The 19821-nt window shown below is 42.6% G+C and overlaps 2 protein-coding genes across 3 annotated transcripts in view; one reads left to right on the plus strand and one right to left on the minus strand.

Annotated features, from left to right (window-relative positions):
* Nucleotides 1-11672, plus strand: LOC309679952 (putative glutamate receptor; the record flags this gene model as incomplete). 2 transcript variants are annotated; one of them, XM_082493423.1, is made up of 10 exons in its annotated part: nt 1-79; nt 3146-3177; nt 5584-5643; nt 6405-6584; nt 7445-7671; nt 8534-8631; nt 9139-9356; nt 9929-10154; nt 10788-11035; nt 11553-11672. In XM_082493423.1, the coding sequence occupies 10 exons, from the start codon at nt 7-9 to the stop codon at nt 11652-11654; spliced, it is 1464 nt and encodes a 487-aa protein (XP_082349549.1). In that variant the 3' UTR covers nt 11655-11672. The 2 variants fall into 2 exon arrangements, with proteins under 2 accessions (XP_082349549.1, XP_082349548.1); XM_082493422.1 differs by lacking the exon at nt 3146-3177 and having other exon boundaries at nt 7-108.
* Nucleotides 11340-19821, minus strand: part of PANK4 (pantothenate kinase 4 (inactive)) — a gene marked incomplete at its 5' end in the record, with an annotated part of 26731 nt that continues 18249 nt past the window's right edge. Inside the window, 7 exons of the mRNA XM_082493421.1 lie at nt 11340-13805; nt 14388-14456; nt 14968-15068; nt 15469-15576; nt 16973-17022; nt 17601-17656; nt 19100-19251. Of these exons, the coding sequence (XP_082349547.1) occupies nt 13592-13805; nt 14388-14456; nt 14968-15068; nt 15469-15576; nt 16973-17022; nt 17601-17656; nt 19100-19251 (750 nt within the window). The 3' untranslated portion in view covers nt 11340-13591. The remainder of the gene's footprint in view (nt 13806-14387; nt 14457-14967; nt 15069-15468; nt 15577-16972; nt 17023-17600; nt 17657-19099; nt 19252-19821) is intronic.

Consider the following 19821-nt stretch of genomic DNA (forward strand, 5'->3'; position numbering starts at 1 on the left):
GCTTCAATGGACAAAGGTCTTCACTTCACCATCTGTGTGATTACAACCATGCTGCTCCTGAGAGGATCAAGCCTGGCAGGTGAGAAAAATGATCCAAGAATGCGGGCTGTATCCAAATCTAGGTTTGTTCTTCTTTGCAGACTGTTAACGCTTTCAGTCTTTAACTGCAAGTGCTTACAGGATTTTGCCTTAATCTAGGAATTTCCTTTCAAATTGGTTATTAAGATATCACCAGGACTTACCATCACAAGCTGTAATAGCAAGGTGACTTCATTGTGTTGTGAGTGCTGTTACTAAGTGTCTTTGCTGTTATAGTTGTAAATGAGATGGCAGAGATCAGGGAAGATGGAAAAGCCTAGAAAAAGGGTGGTTACGTGTCCCTGAACACTGTTGTGGTTAAAGCTGTGTTCTTTTGAGTCTGTGGTCTCTTGAATTGCAGCAAGATATGCTGATCACCTTGCTCTTCTGTGAGTGATGTTTTCCATGTTACTTGTTTAGCGCCTCTGCTCATGGCATGTTTTGGGAAGAAGGGGGGATTTAGTGCGCTGAAGTTGTCGGCTCTGTGAGTCCCCAGACGTTTTGTAGACCAAGGGTAACACTATGTTCCCCCTGCAGCTCCGAGGGACAGTGGTAGGAGCCTGCCAGGGACTTCTGCATGGTGCTTCGCCAGCTGGATCTCACTCCGCTCTCAGTGTGAGCAGCTTGTTTTGCAACTGAACAACAAATGCTATTGTTTCAATCTTATTGTGGGGTTTTTGGTGTCCTACGCCTGGAGTCCAGACTCAGGCTACGGAGTAGCTTGACCTTGCAAAATTACTGGGAGATAAAAATTGGCTCTCTGTTTAGAGTGTTGGGAGAGCAACTTCCCTTCCTCTGCTGCCGCTCCTGTCCATCTCACATACCCATCTCCTCTCTGCCCAGAGCTGGCAATGCAGAGCTATGGCAGCCGCAGTTCACCTCAGGTTACAGATGCTTCACCCATTTGCATCTCTGACCGTGGTCAAATTGTCTCATACTGAGAATTCTCTCATCCTAAATATCCCAGTTACTCCAGAACTGTAATCCACCTGACCCATCGCCTCTTCTTTTAGTTCAGCGGTCTCTCCTGGTCACAAGCTGCAGAAGGGGAAATGCTGGCGAAGGGTGCAAAGACAGGGGTACCAGACTTGGGGAGGGAGGACAGGGTGGAAGATTGGGGTGAGGTGGCTGGTTCTTAACAGTGCTGCAAGCTTTTTCACCACAAGTGAAGCAGGGTGCCATCTGCCGTTAGAAGGGCAAGCTCAGGGTAGAAGGGGGAAGGACAAGGCTGACTTTTGCGACCACAGTCATTTCCTCCAGCCACTGGCCTGCGGGAGCAAGAGTGGAAGGATGAGCCTCTTTGTCTTATGTGTTTTTTTTTTAGACTCTCACAAAGGATTGTCACAATGAGGACTTGGCTTCTGAGAAGTGTCACTGCAGTGAATTTTGAGTTAGTGCTGCAACTTGATTACTTATGGTCCTTTCAGGCGTTCTCACAATGGGGCTTTGAACAGCTGCATCCAGTGCCGCTGTGGGGGAGCTGAAGCCCTTAGAACAGACTGTTTGCTTCCAAGAAACCCTAGCAGGTCTTCAAAACGGAGCCTCAAAAAGCTTTTGCTGGCTTTAATGAGTTTCTAAAGGGAGACAAGAGAACTCCTTTGTGAAGATTTCCAGCTCCCATGGAGAACTGTAGTGGAGAGGGAAAAAACAGGTTTTGTTTTACAATAATGTAGAGTTCAGCACAAGGCCAGAAAATGCAAAACCAAAGAATGAATAATACATCATGAATGAATATGTTGTTATATTTAATGAAAAACTCACAGCTTTTGCTTGAAAGGGTGAAAACACCCAAATTTTTTTGTTTTATCTTGAGGGATTTTTGGCTTTTACACTGTGAATTCTTTGATTCCAAGGAGCAAGACTGTGCGCATTCTACAAAAAAACATCCTGGGTAATTAATGAGTCATATATTGACACAGTTGTGGTTTTAATCTCGATCATTGTGATTTAGCTCTCTTGCAGCTGGGGTGGGATTGGGGTATTCTCCTGAGTATTACAAAAAGGGAAGCTGTGGATCAAATAATTTAATAGGGCTTGTTAAAAGTCACACAGCAGAGCAGAGGGTAGAACCCAGAAGCATGACTGACCTCAATAATGGTACTTTTGTGGGTGGCTCTTGGTGTTTTTACCAAAGAGGAGAGTATCATTACCTTGGTTTTACAAATGGGAAACCGAGGCATAGGAAGGAGAAGTAATACAGAAAAGGTCCATAGTGATTTGACAATTTAACATTTGGTGCTCGCTCCAGTGCTGTTTGCAGGGTTGTACTGGCGCTCATCACACTTCAATTCTTTGTCCATTTTGTGTACTTCCCTTACGCTCTGTTCCTTGGTGTGGGGTACAGGGAACAGGCAACACAAGACAGGCTTCCTGGTCCCTCTGTCTTTAGTGCTGCCACTGTTGGTGCTTGGTTTTGGTCATGGCCCTTTTGGAGGTTTTAATTTTCACAGGAATGAAAAGTCAGGGAGATTATAATTTGAGGGGGGAACAGAGTAGGACGTGGTGGAGAAAGGTTTCTACCCCAGAGGTTGCAACCCCTTTGGCTGCTTTGACAGTGGGAACTGCTCATAAGCAGGGGAAGGGAAGAATAAGAAAACCGAGACTCTTGGAACTTAGGGGTGATGCACTTTTGGTTGTTTACAGGGCCTTTCCTTAGGGGTATAGACACGGGTTTGGAGGAGTTAAGGAGGAAATCTTTGTGTGAAGTGGCAGGAGAGCTGGCTCTTCGCCTTGTCAGGGCGGGCAATAAGGAAATAAGGCAATGGATTGTGCAGAATCCATTCCTCAATGTGTGAGTGACAGCCACAATCATTAATTTATAATTAGAACCTTCTCAGCCTGAATCTGGCTGTGTCTCTTCTGCTTCTGGTTGTTGCACGCTGATACTGTGCTGTGAATGAGGGAACAAACAACAAAACTGCTGGGAGTCACCTGCACTGTGAGCTGAGGATAATCATTCTGTTTGCTTAAGTACAATAAGAAAGGAGGGTCTGAAACTTCACTTTTAAGGAGCTGTAAATATAAGCCCTGCAAGAAGCTGATTTTCTTGTTGTTGTATTTTTTTCAGGAACTGCAAGGAATGATGATGCTGTGAATAAGGTATGTTCATTGGTGCGGAGCTACCAATGAGGGCATACGTGCAGAAGGTCTTACGTTTGAAATCCAGAAATAGATGTGGTCATAATGTACAATGCTTTTAATTTATGAAGAGTTATTATTTTAAATATAAGTTTCAGGGCTAGTGATGGCTATATCTAAATCTGTCTCTGTGTCTCTGCTTTTTTACTCAATCTTCAAAATTCAATCACTCCCCAGGGAAAAATCTGCCCATAGCCCTGTCTTCATGGCTTATAGAATTTAAACCTCAGAATTATTGCATCACTTACGATCTTTATAAACTTCTTAACATCAAAGAAAATTCAGACACGTGAACATGCAGAGATACCTTTATTAGTTCTTAAGATGTATGTTTTATTTCCAAAAGTTTGCACGTAACATAAAAGGGTCTGCGTGGGATGTAATTCCTCAGGCTTTAGAAGGAAGATAGCAAATGTCACTTAAAATCTAACCTGCTAGAACATGTATATATTCACATAATGCAGGACAGTATTTGTCCTAAAGACTTTCCAATCAAAAATGATGGGAGGGTTGGTTATGGTAGCAGTGGGAAATGAAATTAAGTCCAAATGCTGTAGGTAGAGACAGAGTTTGTGTCACCTGAATCTCAGCTCAAAGAACGCCGGATACCTATCATGTGCCAAAAAGAGAGTTTTGGGGAAAGTCATGGAATTCCAATCAGGTTCAATTTGCATAAACCTCTAATTGTTGATTCCGGTATTGAGAAATAAACATAAGCAAACAAAAAACCCCAGAGAACCACATCTCAGCTCCTCTCTTGTCCTCCCTTCTTCCTCGTCTTCAGTCCCCTCACTGCACGCATTTTATACTCAGTCCCCTTGGTGAGGCAACAAGGCAGCAGAGGAGACACTGTGGTCAACATTTTGTGGTTCCTACTCAGTTGTTCCTGTGCAGGTTCCTCCGCTGACTGCAGCCCTGTTACAGTTGCACCTTCTCCTGCATCTCCTCTCTGTCCCTCCTTGGTCAGGCTCTTGTGCTTCTTGCTTGGGGTGGTTCTTCCTTTGCCTTTCTCCCACTCTACTGGTCCCTCCTGCCCTGCCAGCTTTCTTATTTCTCCTTTGCCCCCACTTGGCCAACTCTCCTGACCTGGCATTGTCTTTAGCGGCTTTTCCTGTTCTACTCTTGTCTCTCATCCAACAGTTACCACCCTTTTTTTAAGATGTTTTTGCGTAGGCACCATAAACTTGGATGATTCAGTCAGTTTTGGTGCATGGTGGGTCTGTTTTGTCTATTTCTAAGCCAGCTTGAAATGCCTGTGTCAAGCACTGGGCAGTTTGTGACCTCTTGCAGAAGTTGCCCCTGTCTCCGCTACCCACCCTGCTGCTACAGAAACCTGCAGCTTTTGCCCAGTAAAATACTCTTCTGGTATAGTCACAAAAGTTGTAGTGTGTTGTTGAAATGTTGTGGGTTTGCTTGGTTTTTTTTGTGTTTTTTTTTTTTTTTTTTAAGAACCACTTTGAAACCTTCAATAACTAGTGGGTGAAGCCACCCACTTGTTCAGCAGGCACAAATATTTCAAACAGACCTGGAAAGAAACGTGACTTTTTTGCTTTTGTCTAAGACCAAATTGTAGCTTATGTGGGAACAGCAACATTTCTTCCAGAACACTCTGCCTTAGGTAACTTCTGATCAAAGCTTATCCCTCAAATCCTTCCATTGCAGAGAGAGAATTGAAACAAGATAATTCAGCTCCTGGAGGAACTGGAGCTTCTTTTGCAGATATTGTGCTGCATATATACACACACACGCTCTCTCACTCTGTATAGAAACATTACTGTGTAATTTTAGAATGAAGGGATATACTGAAGGCCAACAAATCTTACAGAATTAGACTGCTTTACTGGCAAAAGCTTGAATTGTTCCAAAGTAGTACCGATCAGAAATCATCTCGAGTTGTGGGACTCTCTAGGGTTGGAAGATGTACTCTTGAATTCAGTATCTGGTGCAGAAGTGAATCCATGTTTCCTCTCCTCCTTCTCTCAGGTTTCCTACTGTTCTGTGTCTCCTGGAATTGCTCTCTAATGAGACTTTAATTGGCTGCTAACTGTTTCGTCTGCAGCATGAATTGATCCCTTTGGAAGACTGTATGCACTGTGTATCTGAAGAATGGTGACAACATTTAAAGTGATTTTTATTCGGACAAAGTGTGCTGACAACACACAATAAAGTGAAATGCTTGTGATTTATTAATTAATGTTAGGGAAGAGTGGTGGTGAGGTTGCTGCAGCTTACAGGGCAGATTTATAGCTGGTTTAACACATGCACACACCACCCTGAGACACCCACTCCATAATGTGAACCCTAGCTAAGTGGGACCTTCTCTGGGGCTTTGAAATCCAATTATTTCTTCATTTTTTTGATTTGCAGGGCACTGACTCAAGGGGACCAGAAGAGGGTCTTCCAACTTTGACTGTCACAACAATTCTGGTAAGGCAGTGACACAACATGGGGAGATAGCTGGAATTATACTTTGCCTTTTTTTTCCCACCCGTATATTTGCAGGTGCGTTTTTGGGCTGTCTTTGACACAGATATCCCTGTTCAGCACTGATAGTGTTTTTGGAGCGCTGGCTCAGTGGTGCAGAGGTGCAAGCTGTCTGTAGTTTGCAATGGGAGGATTTGAGGACTGTCAAAGTCAGCCCACAAAATGGACTGGACGTGCACTTCTGTAAATGACTGCTCTGGGAAGACAGCCAGGCCTCTCCGTGATATTTAGCTACATCTAAGGGTTGTTATGTTACCTACATGTTGTTTCTGTCCTGCAGTGGAAATATGTAAAGATCACACATGCACAGGGATTAAAACCAGGCTATAAAAAAAAGCAAAACACATTACCACATGCACCAGACAAGCAGGACTATGCAGAAGATGCCGCAGCAGTAAATTTTCGATTCTGATGTCAGATCCTGCACAAGCATGTGACCCTCACCTGAGGCTTTGGCGGGCCAAATGAAATGTATTTGGGCTTGTAGACTGAGGAGACATCATCGCTTACTTCTGAGGTACCTGTGGCTCGCAGGATGCAGCCATCCTGCTGGAGCTGTGCTCTGTGACTAGTGGTAGCCAGTGATTATCTTTCAAGTTTGGAAATGTGGATAGAGGTCTTGCCAGAAAAATGGTTTAATTCACAATCAGTTCCACTGCAAACTGTAGGAGCATGTAATCGTGTACTTTTCCCTCAATATGCAGGAAGATCCTTACGTCATGGTGAGAAGTGCAGAACTGGAGGGATACTGCATTGATTTGCTGAAGGCACTTGCTGCAATGCTGCACTTCAGCTACAAGGTGAAGGTGGTGGGAGATGGGCAGTACGGTGCTGTCTCTTCCAGTGGGAACTGGACGGGGATGATTGGCGAGATTTTGAGACAGGTAATTTTCAATTTATATTTTTGACAAACTGCAGTTCTAGAAGGAAAGAACGGTGCTAGCAGCTCTTGGACTTCATTAGAATTTGCTCAGGGACCGAGCAACTTGGAGTCACCCTGCCTGTTGTGTAGAACTAATGAAGAACAACACTTGCAGTTGGTTTTTGTCCTGCGAATATGGAAACTAAGGAACAAGGAGACAATGTCCATAGCAGGGAATTATTGTTAGAACAAGGCGCTCCTGGTGCAGTGCTTGTCTGGTCTCAGAGGCTACACAGTGTTTCTTTGTAGTCTGAGAGACTGTACAGATGTCTTAGCTCACTCACGAAACAAAGGTAATGGCTTTGAGGAAAACTTACCTTGAATTTAACCAGTAGGTGAAACTGGTCTCTTTCAGAATGGTAATCCCTTAAACTCTTCAAGGAGATGCTTGAATGCACATCTTACCCCGTAATGCGCATTCTGTCATCTCTTGGTAACGTTTGAGTTAAACCTTCTTTGCTCCTCTGAACTTGGTGCTGTGTCCAGCTGTTAGTCATGTAGATGCTGCAGCTGGAAAAAGAAGGGAACATGCCTTCTGGTTTTGGTGAACAAAACCAATGTGGTTCATGGTGCACAGCCTCAGCTTGTGTGTGGAATGCTGTCGTAGAAAAACGGAAGCCCCAGATACCAACCAGCACCCCCACTATGAACAATGCAAAATGGAAAACAGCTCACTGTCTTAAGGTGACAACTGTCTATTGACACAGAGAAGTGATTTGCCATGTAGATATCTGCCCGCTCAGCCTGGGAAGTGTTCTGCTTGAGTGACAGAAGTCTTCAGGTAGGCTGGATGGTTGATTATTTTTTATCTCTGTCTTATAGGAAGCAGACATTGCAGTGGCTCCATTGACAGTCACGTCAGCAAGGGAAGAGGTGGTCTCCTTCACCACACCCTTCCTGCAGACTGGGATTGGAATCTTGCTTCGAAAAGACACAGTCTCTCAGGACATGTCTTTCTTCCACTTCCTGGCTCCTTTCAGTAAGGAGACCTGGACTGGCCTTTTATTTGCTTATGTGCTGACGTGCTTCTGCCTCTTTCTTGTTGCCAGGTATAAATGAATTTGTTTCACAGATTTTGTTCAAGTCAGCTGCTTTCTCAGCTATGAAGAGATCTCAGTTTTAAAGAAAGTACCAGGGTGCATTTTGATTTGAGGAACCTTCTGTACAGGTCCAGAACTGGGGCTAAAAAAGCTTACATCATGTCAGATTAAGACAGCGTTAAGAGTAGGATCTTGCCATGAAGAACACCATATCTCTTGGTGTGGGTTACCTAGCGTTGCTAAAAGACTGTGTGTTTGTACTTCAGCTGTTCTTTCTCGCTTCCATCAGAGTTTGTTTTGAACTACAACCACATTCCTACGTGCAGGTCTCTCTCCTGGTGTGTTTTCATGCACTGTCCCCTGCACTGACTGGTGGAAGAGACTCTCTCTGCCAGCAGTCCACCCCCTTCCTGGGAAATTCAGCTTTCCCACCTTTTCTTGATTAGAATGCACCGAGGTGCACTGCAGATGCCGTCTTGAACAGAACCTCTGTTGCTGCTTTTCTAGTTTTATGTGCGATCTCTATGGGTGAGGATTTGCTCCAAGGAGCAGCCTTCGGTCTGGTATTATGGAACAGAGCCAGTATTGCCCCCAGGTGTGCCAGGCAGAAAGGGTTATGCCATGGCTGGGGAAGAAAGTGTCTGGCAAACCTGTAACAGGACCCCCAGAGCCATCACTGCCGCAAACTACTTGAGGCATTGAGCAGGAGTACTTTCCTCTGCACTGGTTAAACTGGAACTCAGGTGCAGGAGGAGCTGCCGTGGAAGGAAGGGGCGTTTCCAGGCTATCTGCACTGCTGCAGTCACACTGCAGGATTATTTATACTTTATTCCCCCTGAATGACTGGTTTTATCCTGTCATTTTCCCACAGACTGAGCCCCTGTGAATGGAATGAGCCAAAGAATGAAGAAAACCACTTTACCTTCTTAAATAGCCTCTGGTTTGGAGCAGGAGCGCTCGCCCTGCAAGGTGAGCTGGGAGGACTGCAAGAAAGCAGCTCTGGGAGCAGTGTGGGTTTTTAAGCTGGTTGTCTATCCAGTTCTCACCTGTCTGTAGCACTGATATGCCATCCTTTTGAGGGAAAAGATGTTCAAATAAGGACACTGGGCAGCATTAAAACTCCTGGTTTGGGGAGTTTTGATTACAGACTTGTTGGAATGGTACAGATGGCTGGCTTCATTTGAGGAATGCTTATTTTCTGCTGTAATAATTGCTTTAGGGAATGTCAAATGGTGTTTTTTGTTGTTGGCCATTGCTTCAACTCAAAAGTGCATTGCATGCCATTTTGATGCTGTTCAAACCAGCCATAGTTGGTCTTTTCAGGCTCGTGTGTTAAGTAACTGCAGGGCAAGTTTTGCAGTTTGGCCTTTACTTAAATGGAAGTCTTTAACTCAGGCTTGTGGTTCTAAAGTTCTTTGTCTTTCTCTCACTGTACGTCACCTCCCACACCTTCTATCGGCTCCTCTGGTTGTGCAGGTGTCACCCCTCGGCCCAAAGCACTCTCTGTGCGGGTCATCGCTGCTGTCTGGTGGCTGTTCACCATCGCCTTGCTGGCTGCCTACATCGCCAACTTCACTGCTCTGCTGAGCTCCGGCAGCGAGCAGCTCCCCATCCAGACTTTTGAAGATCTTGTGAAGCAAAGAAAGCTTGAGTTTGGGACACTGGACGGCTCCTCTACTTTCTACTTCTTCAAGGTGCAGATAATCTCATTGTGCACAAACACACATGCTGTAGAGCTGCTAAGCTGGGCCAAGTTGTGTAGCTCATGCCTGTGGGTCCTTACACCACCCTCATCGCTGTAGACTCCATCAGTTTTCCTGTAATACTTCAAATAATGTGATTGGTGTCTCTTGTTTTGTTCATCTCTTCTTCCACCTTTTCCCAGAGAGAAAAGTCTGCAGAGGAGTGTATTTCTATGTGTATTCTCTTAAGAAAGCGGTGCTAATCTTTGGGGGGGGGGGGGGGGTTATCCTTGTGTACCTTGAACACAAGGACTGATGTAGGTAATTTCTGGGTACGTTAACTGGATGCCTGCAAAGGTGGGGTTTGGGCATGATGGGAAATATATAATACTTATGCCTGTAACACTGTGTATTAGAGAGGAAATCTGTGCTAGTTACATGCTTGTTTTCAGCACAGAGGGCTCATGGGGCAATGGTTTCAGTACGCTTATTCTCCAAATTGTTTTGCAATCATTGCACATATATGCAGACTTTTTTCAGATTGTTTTACACTTCAGTTTGACCCTTGGATTTTTGGGCTGCAGAACTCCAAGAATCCCATCCATCAGATGATCTATGAATACATGGACAAGAGACGAGACCACGTTTTAGTCAAAACCTACCAGGAAGCAGTTCAACGTGTGCTGGAATCAAACTATGCCTTCATCGGTGAATCGGTCTCTCAAGACCTTGCAGCTGCCAGGCACTGCGACTTGATTCGGGCCCCCGAAGTTATTGGAGCCAGAGGATTTGGCATTGCCACTACCCAGGGTTAGTCATTGTGCACCGCTTCTGTCCCACTTCTCCACTTGGATTTATTTCATGGGTCTGAAGTAGCAGATTGACAGAGCCAAAAGCCCAGCACAGCTGAGTCCTGAAACTTGCACATGTCTTCTGCACTAACACTAATAATGTAGTATAGACAAACTGGTAACCCCGCTATGCAACGTTTTCATTCTGTAGATGAATTATCACTAGCAGTCGCTAACTCTTACTTTGTACTTCAATATGCAAAAAACTCCAACTCTCAGGGCTGTCACTGGTTCCTGTGGTTTTTTTTGGTTTTTGCCTGGGTACCAGTAGTGCAGAGCTCCTCAAGTAGTGAGAAGGAGAGAGAGTTTGTTCTCTCATGCAGCATGACTGCTTCTATTTCTCAAAATACCTTCACTTTGTCATTGTGCTGCAAGTATTATCATACCTCTATGGATGGGACAGGAATGGTTGTTATCCAAGAACAGCATTGGCTTAGGCTGGTGCACTCCGTTAGCAGAATGCCTATTGGACAGTTGGGAAGCAGCACCCACCTAACCCCGCTTGGTAGCCTAGCAGCGGATCACTTAAAAATGTTCTAGTGGCCATAATCTCTCCCGTACTCTTCTCTCTCTTTCATTATCCTGCTGCCAGCATCCCTGTGGACTAAGAAGCTCTCCATTGCTGTCCTCAAACTGCGTGAGTCAGGTGATCTTGACTACTTGCGTAACAAGTGGTGGGAGACCAGCTGCCTTCACAAGAGCAGAGAGAGATGGAGTCCTCTGCAGCCCCAGGCTCTGGGTGGGCTCTTTCTTACCCTTGCGATTGGCCTTGCACTGGGAGTGATTGCAGCTGTGGTGGAGCTCTCAAACAAGAGCAGACACGCTGCTGGACATGTAAAGGTAGGTGATGGCTATTGTCTCCTCTCCTACTTCCTTGTACCTTTCTGTTTGGCACAGACCCACCAGGTACCCATGCTGCACTGCGCATGGTGCGGGGGTCAGGGGAAGACATGTGCTGTGTTTATGCGTTAAAGCGATGACATTTCGTATCCGGGGCTGTGGGATAGTTTTGTAGCCTGAACAGGGGAACAATAATAAAATAACTCCCCCTCCCTCCCACCAGTATTAAGTAGAAACATTTCCTGTAATTCCTGGGCAGCCAAACTGCATTTCAATATGCTGAGTGTGTACAGAGGACAGTAAATCATCAATAACAAGTTTATTCTCAAGTATGGCTGTTCTGAAGTCATTTGACAAGCAGGAAAACACATGTAAATGAAATGGCACTAGTATCTGAACGTGCACCTTGGTGTTCCTGTTCTTCATCCATTCCAGTTTTGGGTTGTGCACACTTAAAAGGTGGATTCCATGACATGGAACAACTCACCACCTTGTTTCCTCCCCTTTTGTTTTTCAGAAATCTTGTTGCTCTGTTTTCACAGAAGAAATGTGCACTCGTCTACGTATAAAAGCAAATACAAGACAAAGCCAGGAGACTTCAGGGAGGGCTAATGCTTAAGAATTTTTTGCTCAAGAAAGGGGCATGTATTAGGTTTATACCGTATATATTTCATAGGAACTACATCACTGTAGAAAGATGTTTATCTGCAAGTCTAGAGTGTTAGTTTTCTAATTACAAACACACAGAGAGAGCACTTCTGGATTGGTGGTGGAGCTGGATACAGAAGAAAATTAAGTGTCTTGGAAGAATTTGAATTGATAGAGTGTAACTGTTAAAAATATGGGAGGTTGGCAACCTTGTAAAACCAAGCTGAGATGGCTAAGGTGTGGATCCATACTTAGTTTAGAAGTTTACTACGTAAGTACACGAATGCCTGTAGAAGTAAGTGACTTGGGATAGGTTAACATGAAGCATCTGCTTACTAATTACAGTATGAGGTACAATCTTGGAAATTAAAGCTCTCATCTGACTGTTCTAATCAAGAACAACTGCTTCTGAAACATTTTAATTATAAATAGACTGTGCTCTTCCCCTCTTGTAAGCAGAAGATGCTGGTTACTGTGAAGATCATTTCTGAATCAGAAATGACAGTACTGTTGCATAAACCCCCAAAATGCAGGACTTAACTGCATTTTCTGCAGTGGCATACAACCCAAAAAAGGGACACCACACAATTAAGGAACTACTAGACTTAAATGCAGGACACAGACTTGTCCTTTGCCAGTTTCCCATCACAGGATAAGTTTCACTATTTAGCTATAGAGGATGTTTTGTCCTGGTTAACCTGATCAAGAAGTATTTAGGAAAGAGATTAATAGTTGAAATCCAACAGTACTCGAGCACGAAGTTTGGTAATCAGTCACTACGTGCAATTTCACCAGGCGAGGGTGAGGCAGTGAGTAATGGGTATTTTGCGTTCTTCTCTTGCTCTCAAAGAAGAATCTTTGAAATTCATGGGGAACAGTTATCTCGGCTGCATATTAAATAGTTTTCTAATTAAGCTGTTTTTCATTCCAGAGCTGGCATTGACTGATGCATGCACATGTTGGTTTGCAAATTCATGGTTAAATTACTCCATTTATGTACTGCATATCTGATGGAGAGGAAAAAGAAAAATTCAGTTACTTGGAAATGGCTTTAACTGCACTGCATGAACAAACAGACTAGTTCTTAGCAGTCCCAGCGTTAATAACTGAAGGCAACAGAAACTAACATGCCTACGACGGAAAAATAGCTGGGTGTTCCTGAATAAAGCACTACATTCACTTTATGTGTAACTTGGTGAGACTCTGCTTCCACCTACTGCTAAGTAACTTAGTACAGTTGCAGAATTCCCCTCTCGCTCAACTGTTAACAAGAACAAACAGTGAAAGCAATAGGAGTTACGAGTTCGTCCAGCTGTTGGTAAACTGGTGCTGGTTATCTGCTGGCTATCTGCTATGTGCTCTCAGATCACAACAGTTCTATTTTAGATACAGCTTAAGCAATGTTTGTTAGGTGAGAAGGTGGATCAGTCCTTCAATCAAATTAACTGCAAAGAGCATGAAACACTTTAGGTAAGTTTAAAATAAAAGCTGACATGGAGAATGCGATGTCAGATTCACTTAGCACTTTAAAAACTATTTGGTATGTGCCATGTCATTGCTGGCAGAGTAGGCAGAGATGTATAAAAAAAGTTTCATTGACATTTAAATATATTTCTATATGAATGTCTCACAGAACAAAAAAATAAAGTCTTTTCATCACAAATACTGCAGCATTAAAATAAACACTTACCAAAATAAACAATGAGTGATATACATATATATATTTGAGTGTGTATACTATAGAGTGAATCATATTGTTGCTTTTTAAGTCACAAAAGCACAATATAAATACGGAATTTCTTGTGAACTCTTTTCCCTGTTGTAATAAAAATACATTCTTTACAGTTAAAGTAAAACTAGTGCAAGTCCATTCTGCTGCTCCTGTTCACCCCACTGACCAGCTCCGCATCATTTACATGGCACTTCATACTTAAAAATGACACTGAAAATTTTCCCTCCGAGACGATCAGCAAGCCAGGAGTTCTTGATAACAGCAAGCTTGAGGCTCTCGCACTTCAAAGCCGCATAGTAGTTGGTGTGGATGGCGCGGCCCATGCCTTCAATGATAACCAAGTCTGTCTTCCGTTCTCGGACCAGCACAGCCAAACCTTTATCCAGGCGGCTGAAATGAGAGGTCTGGTTTAGAAACAGTCATCTTTATACATGCTACAAACAAAAGACAGGCTCTTCTAAGGGCTTTATCATTTACATAACATGGTGGGATGGGGAATTTTGACTGGAATTACTGATGCCCATTAACAGGAACACTTTAAATCAAAGGAAATGTGATTGAAACATAGGCTAAAAAGCTTCATTAAATGCATGCAGAATTGGGATTTCCTGAAAAACACAGGTAAGGTCTGTCTCCAGTAGAGAAATTAATTAAAAATAAATAGGTTAACAACATGAAATGCTTCTTACTGTCAAGTGGATTTCTTGGTCACATGCAGGATTTTACATGACCCATAACTAAGCTGCTCATGAAACTGTCAATGTGTTGCTGCTGAACACAAACGATAAATAAGAAATCCAACAACTCGTAAGGATCAATATTGCAAGTCTATAAATCCAGACTAAGCAACTCTTTGTGGTTGTGTGAAAGTGACTCATATCAGGAAAGGTGGCTGCGATGCTCCAGAGCCGAGGCTCTGAACATCCTGCAGCCGATGGAGACAAATAACAAAGTGGTACTTTGCCAATATACCTTAGATCTAGACATGGAGAACTCGAACCTGTCTGAACCAACAGCAGCCTCTCTTCCCTCAGTGCAGATCTTTAATTAAAATAAACAAAAAGACAAAAAAGTCAAACAGCTACCTCAACTGGGTCACGCAATGCTGGTAATAAGCCAGATGACAACAAATATCTAAGTATTCTTTGCAAAGGCTTCTTTTCCTGCTAGGACTTCACCGAAACATCATGTTTCCTTGAGCAAGAGGATTATTTAGTCAGCTGTGTGCCCTCTGCCGGGCATACACTGTATTTGAAATAGCTGCATTTTCCTCCACACTTTATAACGTAGAAGATTTATGTTTTAGTAGCTTGAGTGCTTATCAGAGAAGACACAGACAAGAAATATAATTATGTATTATGTATTTCAAGAAAGATCCAATTTCTAAACTTTTCACCTTAATGAAAGTAAATTATCTGCCTTCTCTTACTTCCAGGTTGCAAATTCCAGACGCTAATAAACACAGTTAAATATGAACTAAGTATGTAACAAGGCACTTGCTTTTTCCTTCTATGTACTGTACGATACGTGAAGAAGAGGGTTATATGCTTACTGAATAACGGGATCCATTGCTGCTATCCGTTCAGTAACAATCAGGGATTCACTGTAGGTGACATCATTTAGGGCAGGGCCAGAGTTACAAGCCAATATAACCTGAGGTAGAGATGTCAAGAGTTCACCCATTAATGTATGGTGTTAAACAAACAAGCAGCCCTAACGTCACCTCTGCCTGACTTATTTCACAAAGGCAGAAATGCGAAGAGAAAGGCTGGAGGCCCAGGCCTCATCCTCCCGCAGTTACCCAGCTATTTTGGGTCTTCTGACATTACAGACCCTTGTTCAGCAGATTCAGGGCTGACAGAGGCTCATTCTGCTTTGCTGCCTTTCACAGGCTACTTACAGATAGACTTTGGAGTTCCAGGGATTTGGATTATTCCCAATTTAGATGTTAGGCACCAGCCTGGTTAAGTGAACTACTGGTACGTAGTTAACAAACCTCTCGCCAATGACCAACGCTCCATTACACAGAGAATTCACAATGAAAACCGCTTACCTCTGTCCCTCTAGAAAGGAGCTCTCGGACAAAAGGAAAGACGCCTAAAATTATGTCTATTCCACTGTTATCTGCGAAAATTAAGGCACATTTATGAGGGGGACCCTCCTGTAAGAGAAAACCAATGTATTCAGGATTGAGTTCACAGTTCATTTCAGTGAACAGTTTGTGTTATTTAGAACTACTCACTTTAAGACCCCACATTTTATACCCTTTAAACGCTTGGCATTTTTGCTGATCTAGTGGCAGCATAACTCATCAGACAGCGCCTACCCTTGATCTTGGGAGAAATCGGTTTCCCTAACATTGTCTTTGCAGTTATTTAAAACAGCCTTTAGTTACTTTACTTTGTTTGAGAGAGGTCTTTCAAACTCCATTAATAAAACCTACATCTGCCAATTACAGACGTGCCCGACTCCAGCGGCTCTGAACAGGAACGGACTTCAGAGGCTTCGCCCAGTGGTAGTGGGGCCCATAACCCTACTGTTTGGGGGGCAGATTACGGCTGGCACGTTGTTATGCCACACAGCTGGAGAACACCATTCTCCAGAACAGAAGCAGCAGCATGGGCAGCTGCCTACGTGAACGCGTTGGTTCCCAGGGTAAACCTACCTTTGTGGCTGTTTTAAGCTAGCATGCTGTAGGGTGAACAGGATTCCCTTCTGCCAGGAAAGGGCAGGATGGACTGCTGGGGGCAGTGACATCCTAAAATGAAAAGATATTTCCTATTCTCCATTAACCTTTCAATTTGTTCTAAATCTGACGTTATGAAACTTAGTTCACTCCAGTTCATACCAGCAGAAGAATTTTTATAGTGAACAATGCTTAATTCCTAATAAAAATTTGTCAAGACTATGCTTGAAGTTCCTTAATTATCACTGTTATACAAGATTAGCTGATACCTTTTTTTTTTAAAGATGTAATATGTAATGATTTGCAATAGTCTACTCATGCCAAACCTTTTGGCTATCATTTCCAACATAGAGAGTTACACAAAGAAACAAAAGCTTTCCAATTAACCTTAATTAAACAGTAATAGAGATCACATGGGAAAAAAGCTTTGCTACTTGATAAGTTAATTACTTTCAGCAAGCTCCTCAATTAAGTCATTTTCAGGTTGGCTACTCAGAGGGAGGAGCAAGCCAAAGCTTACATTTGGACCCAAGTTTTTAGAGTCATGGGTCTGGTTGTACAGAAATAAGTACCCTGATAAAGATGGGACACAATATGGTTACTTGGAACAGCTTTGAAAGCAGCTGGGTTCCGCATGCTGCAGTTTCTGAAGGAATTTAGCTAAGAAGCTGTAATGAAGTGTCAGACTAATTCCTTTTATTCCTTTCATTATGGTAAGGCTGCTGAATTACTGGTGCTGTGTTACCAGAATGTACTTTGAGTTGTCTGAACAAAGTTCTGTTAAATCTGTTAAAAACCCAAGATTAATAAGGTGGTTTTATGATTAATGTATTTAATTACTCAATGGTTAGTAACAATCGCGGAGTTGTACCTTCAGTCGCTCTAGCCACTGACTGTAGGAATCTTCTAACCAGGGCCGTTCTGTGTCACAGACAAAATCACGTTAACGTTTCTTTTAGGCAAACAGTAATTCTGTACATTATGAAAAGCAGGAGGTGTCTCTTTACAAATGTTTAAGCATTAAAGCATTTGAGCTCAGGTTTTGAATGTTAAATGTCTAGATTCTAGGAGTTCCTGAGCTCTTAATTATGGGAACAGCTCAATTACAGCAGTCTCAAAATAGAATTTTCATAATAAAGCAATGAAGTTGGCTATCATAACGACTCATCCTAGGATGGCTGGTGGTGTACTCCCAGAACGCTATTTCCTTAACAGGACTAGAATAGGTATGAAAAATAGCATGGGCAAGATATTCTGAGTATCTGTGTGGATAAGACCTCTGTTCCAGGAAAGAGGTTTTCAGGTGTTCAGATTTTGGAACACAAACAGGAACACTCCATCAAAACTCTGTAGCCTGTATTTCAGACAACCCTAGCGCGTACTAATGATTTCCTGCCACCTGGGCAGCAGAACTGCCACAATAAACACATTCACGCTCTCCTCCACTCTCATATTAACACACTATCCAGCTCCAACCACCACCACAGATCTCCCTATACCTTGTAGTTTTGACTTGGCTTCTTCAAATCCAAATTGTGGCTCAGATTCCAGAACACTGTATCAGAAGAGAAATAAAGGGTACACAGTTAACCAACTTCATCTCACATAAATATAATTCAAACATTTCTTTAGCAGGTGGTCAGCAATTTTACTGCATTGGTTATAACGAGGAGTGTGGATACGTCCAATGACTGAGAAACAGATACTTTGTGCTTATGTTAAAAACAAAAGGCTCAAATTTACATTAAGTTAGAGCTAAAAGAAAAAAGCTTCAGCAATATACAAATGTTTGCAGGCACTACACTACAGGCAAAAAAGACATCTTTTAGTCTGCAGATCACCATAAAATGTAGTCATGATCTAAAAAGCACTGTTCTACCATGCAGATATTACAAAGTCTAATTTGAAGATTGGTCTACAAAAGTTTTTTTTAAAGTTGTACCTGCGTAGGAGGAAAAGGAATTAAAATAACCAGATACAGGTTTTAAAAGCTACTGCTATTGGCTATATGTAAAGTAGCCCCAAGCACTTAGGTGGCATAACGAGCTGGATAGATTCTAAGCCGTCAGTGAAAATACTACACCATGCGGGCAATGTTTGCCAGTCAAGTCTCCACAAGTTTCTTAAATTTAGTACTAAGTGACATTTAACTTGGTCTGTATCTCTTAGTTCCTTCCTTAAAGAGAACGAGAGCTCCACTGAGCACAAGCAGCATGGAGACTACCTGCTCTAACTGGTGTCAGTTCAAGTTTCTGGGTGTGGGCAACATCAGAAGCAACACAAGATTAAGAATGCCTGTGTAGCCTTGAATCACCTTGTTTTTAATGGATTCTTCTTGATTTAATCAGAGGGAAAACTCCTCAAAGATGTAGGAAGGGAAAGGAAGTGCTGAATGGCAGCTGTAAAACAGCATCCCTCTCCCATGCTCTCGGATCTATGTTATCAGCCCCACAAAAATAAAGTTCTAGAACTGAAAAATCAAAAATGTTTCAAAACTGCTGGCATTAATATCCTTAAATGAATTCGTGGCTGCTGCCAGGATATAAGGAAAAAAGCTCTCCAAATGGTAACAGAAATGTATGTTGATCAAAGATAACTAGTATTTAGCCATCAAGAGGCCGCTCAACCTAACTTACAGCCCACTGAATATACACCGTGATATCTGGACAACTGGAGGTTGCAGGAAAATAGCATATTTTCATGGTACAACACATGCCCAAAAGCAGTGCTAATAACAACGCTACGAGCAAAGCAGCCAGACTGGACTATTAAATGCTCTATCACTTCATTCAAACATTCACAGTGACGTATCTGCCAGATTTAAAGGGTGGAAGTATAAACTTTCCTGCACCACAACAATGCTTGTAAATAAACAACCAACATTCGATTAAGGTGAAATACAATCTACAATTAGACTGGTGCACTTTATTTTTGTTTTTAAAGAACAACTGGATATTCTGTATCTTAAAAGGGTGCTTTTAAAATATTTAACACCTACTCTGAGACTGCTTTTGCTCCCCAGTCAAAGACATTCCCCGCAAGAAGTCCTTTCACCAGAGCAAACTGCCTCTCCTCCCAGCCTAATGAATCCAAAGATTCGATTACGCTTTGAAAACATTTTAAGGCTATGCCATTTTCTTTCTGCTTTACCTGTAAGAAAGACATGAAACATTGGATTTATAGACAAAAATTTCTTACCCATTATTGGTTGTCTCAGTCCCAAGACCACGTTCAAGCATTCTCCTCTACGTTCATGGCCTCTAATGGACCAACAAGTTACTGTTATCAGCATGCTTAGTATCAACAAGAAAAAAGTTTCCTGGGATTCTAATAAAAAGCTTCATTAGTGCTAGGATATGATGTGTAGCCCATGAATTACTTTTCTTAGTAAGTCAGAAGTACAATAGATCTTGAGTAGATTGGGGAGTGGGAGAGTGGATGCACAAAAAAAAATATTTAGTAGTAACATGATCCATCAAAGCCAGGTAATTACGGTGAGAAGGCTTACCAGTAGCACTTCTACAAAACTGGAGATTATTTTTTATTTTTGCATTGAGCTTCATCATCCCAGATGTTCAGAAGCTCTTGAATTTTTTTCTCTGCTTCTGTCTCCAGTGAGATCAGTGTTACATAGCTACTTATCTTAAAAATTTAAAAGTGATACTGGGGACCATCTTTACATCAAGACCTTTCTTGGCAGTATCTTGCCTGAATTACCAA

Source organism: Vanellus vanellus (assembly GCF_965231255.1).
Source record: "Vanellus vanellus genome assembly, chromosome: 20".
In the NCBI taxonomy this organism is placed as follows: Eukaryota; Metazoa; Chordata; class Aves; order Charadriiformes; family Charadriidae; genus Vanellus; species Vanellus vanellus.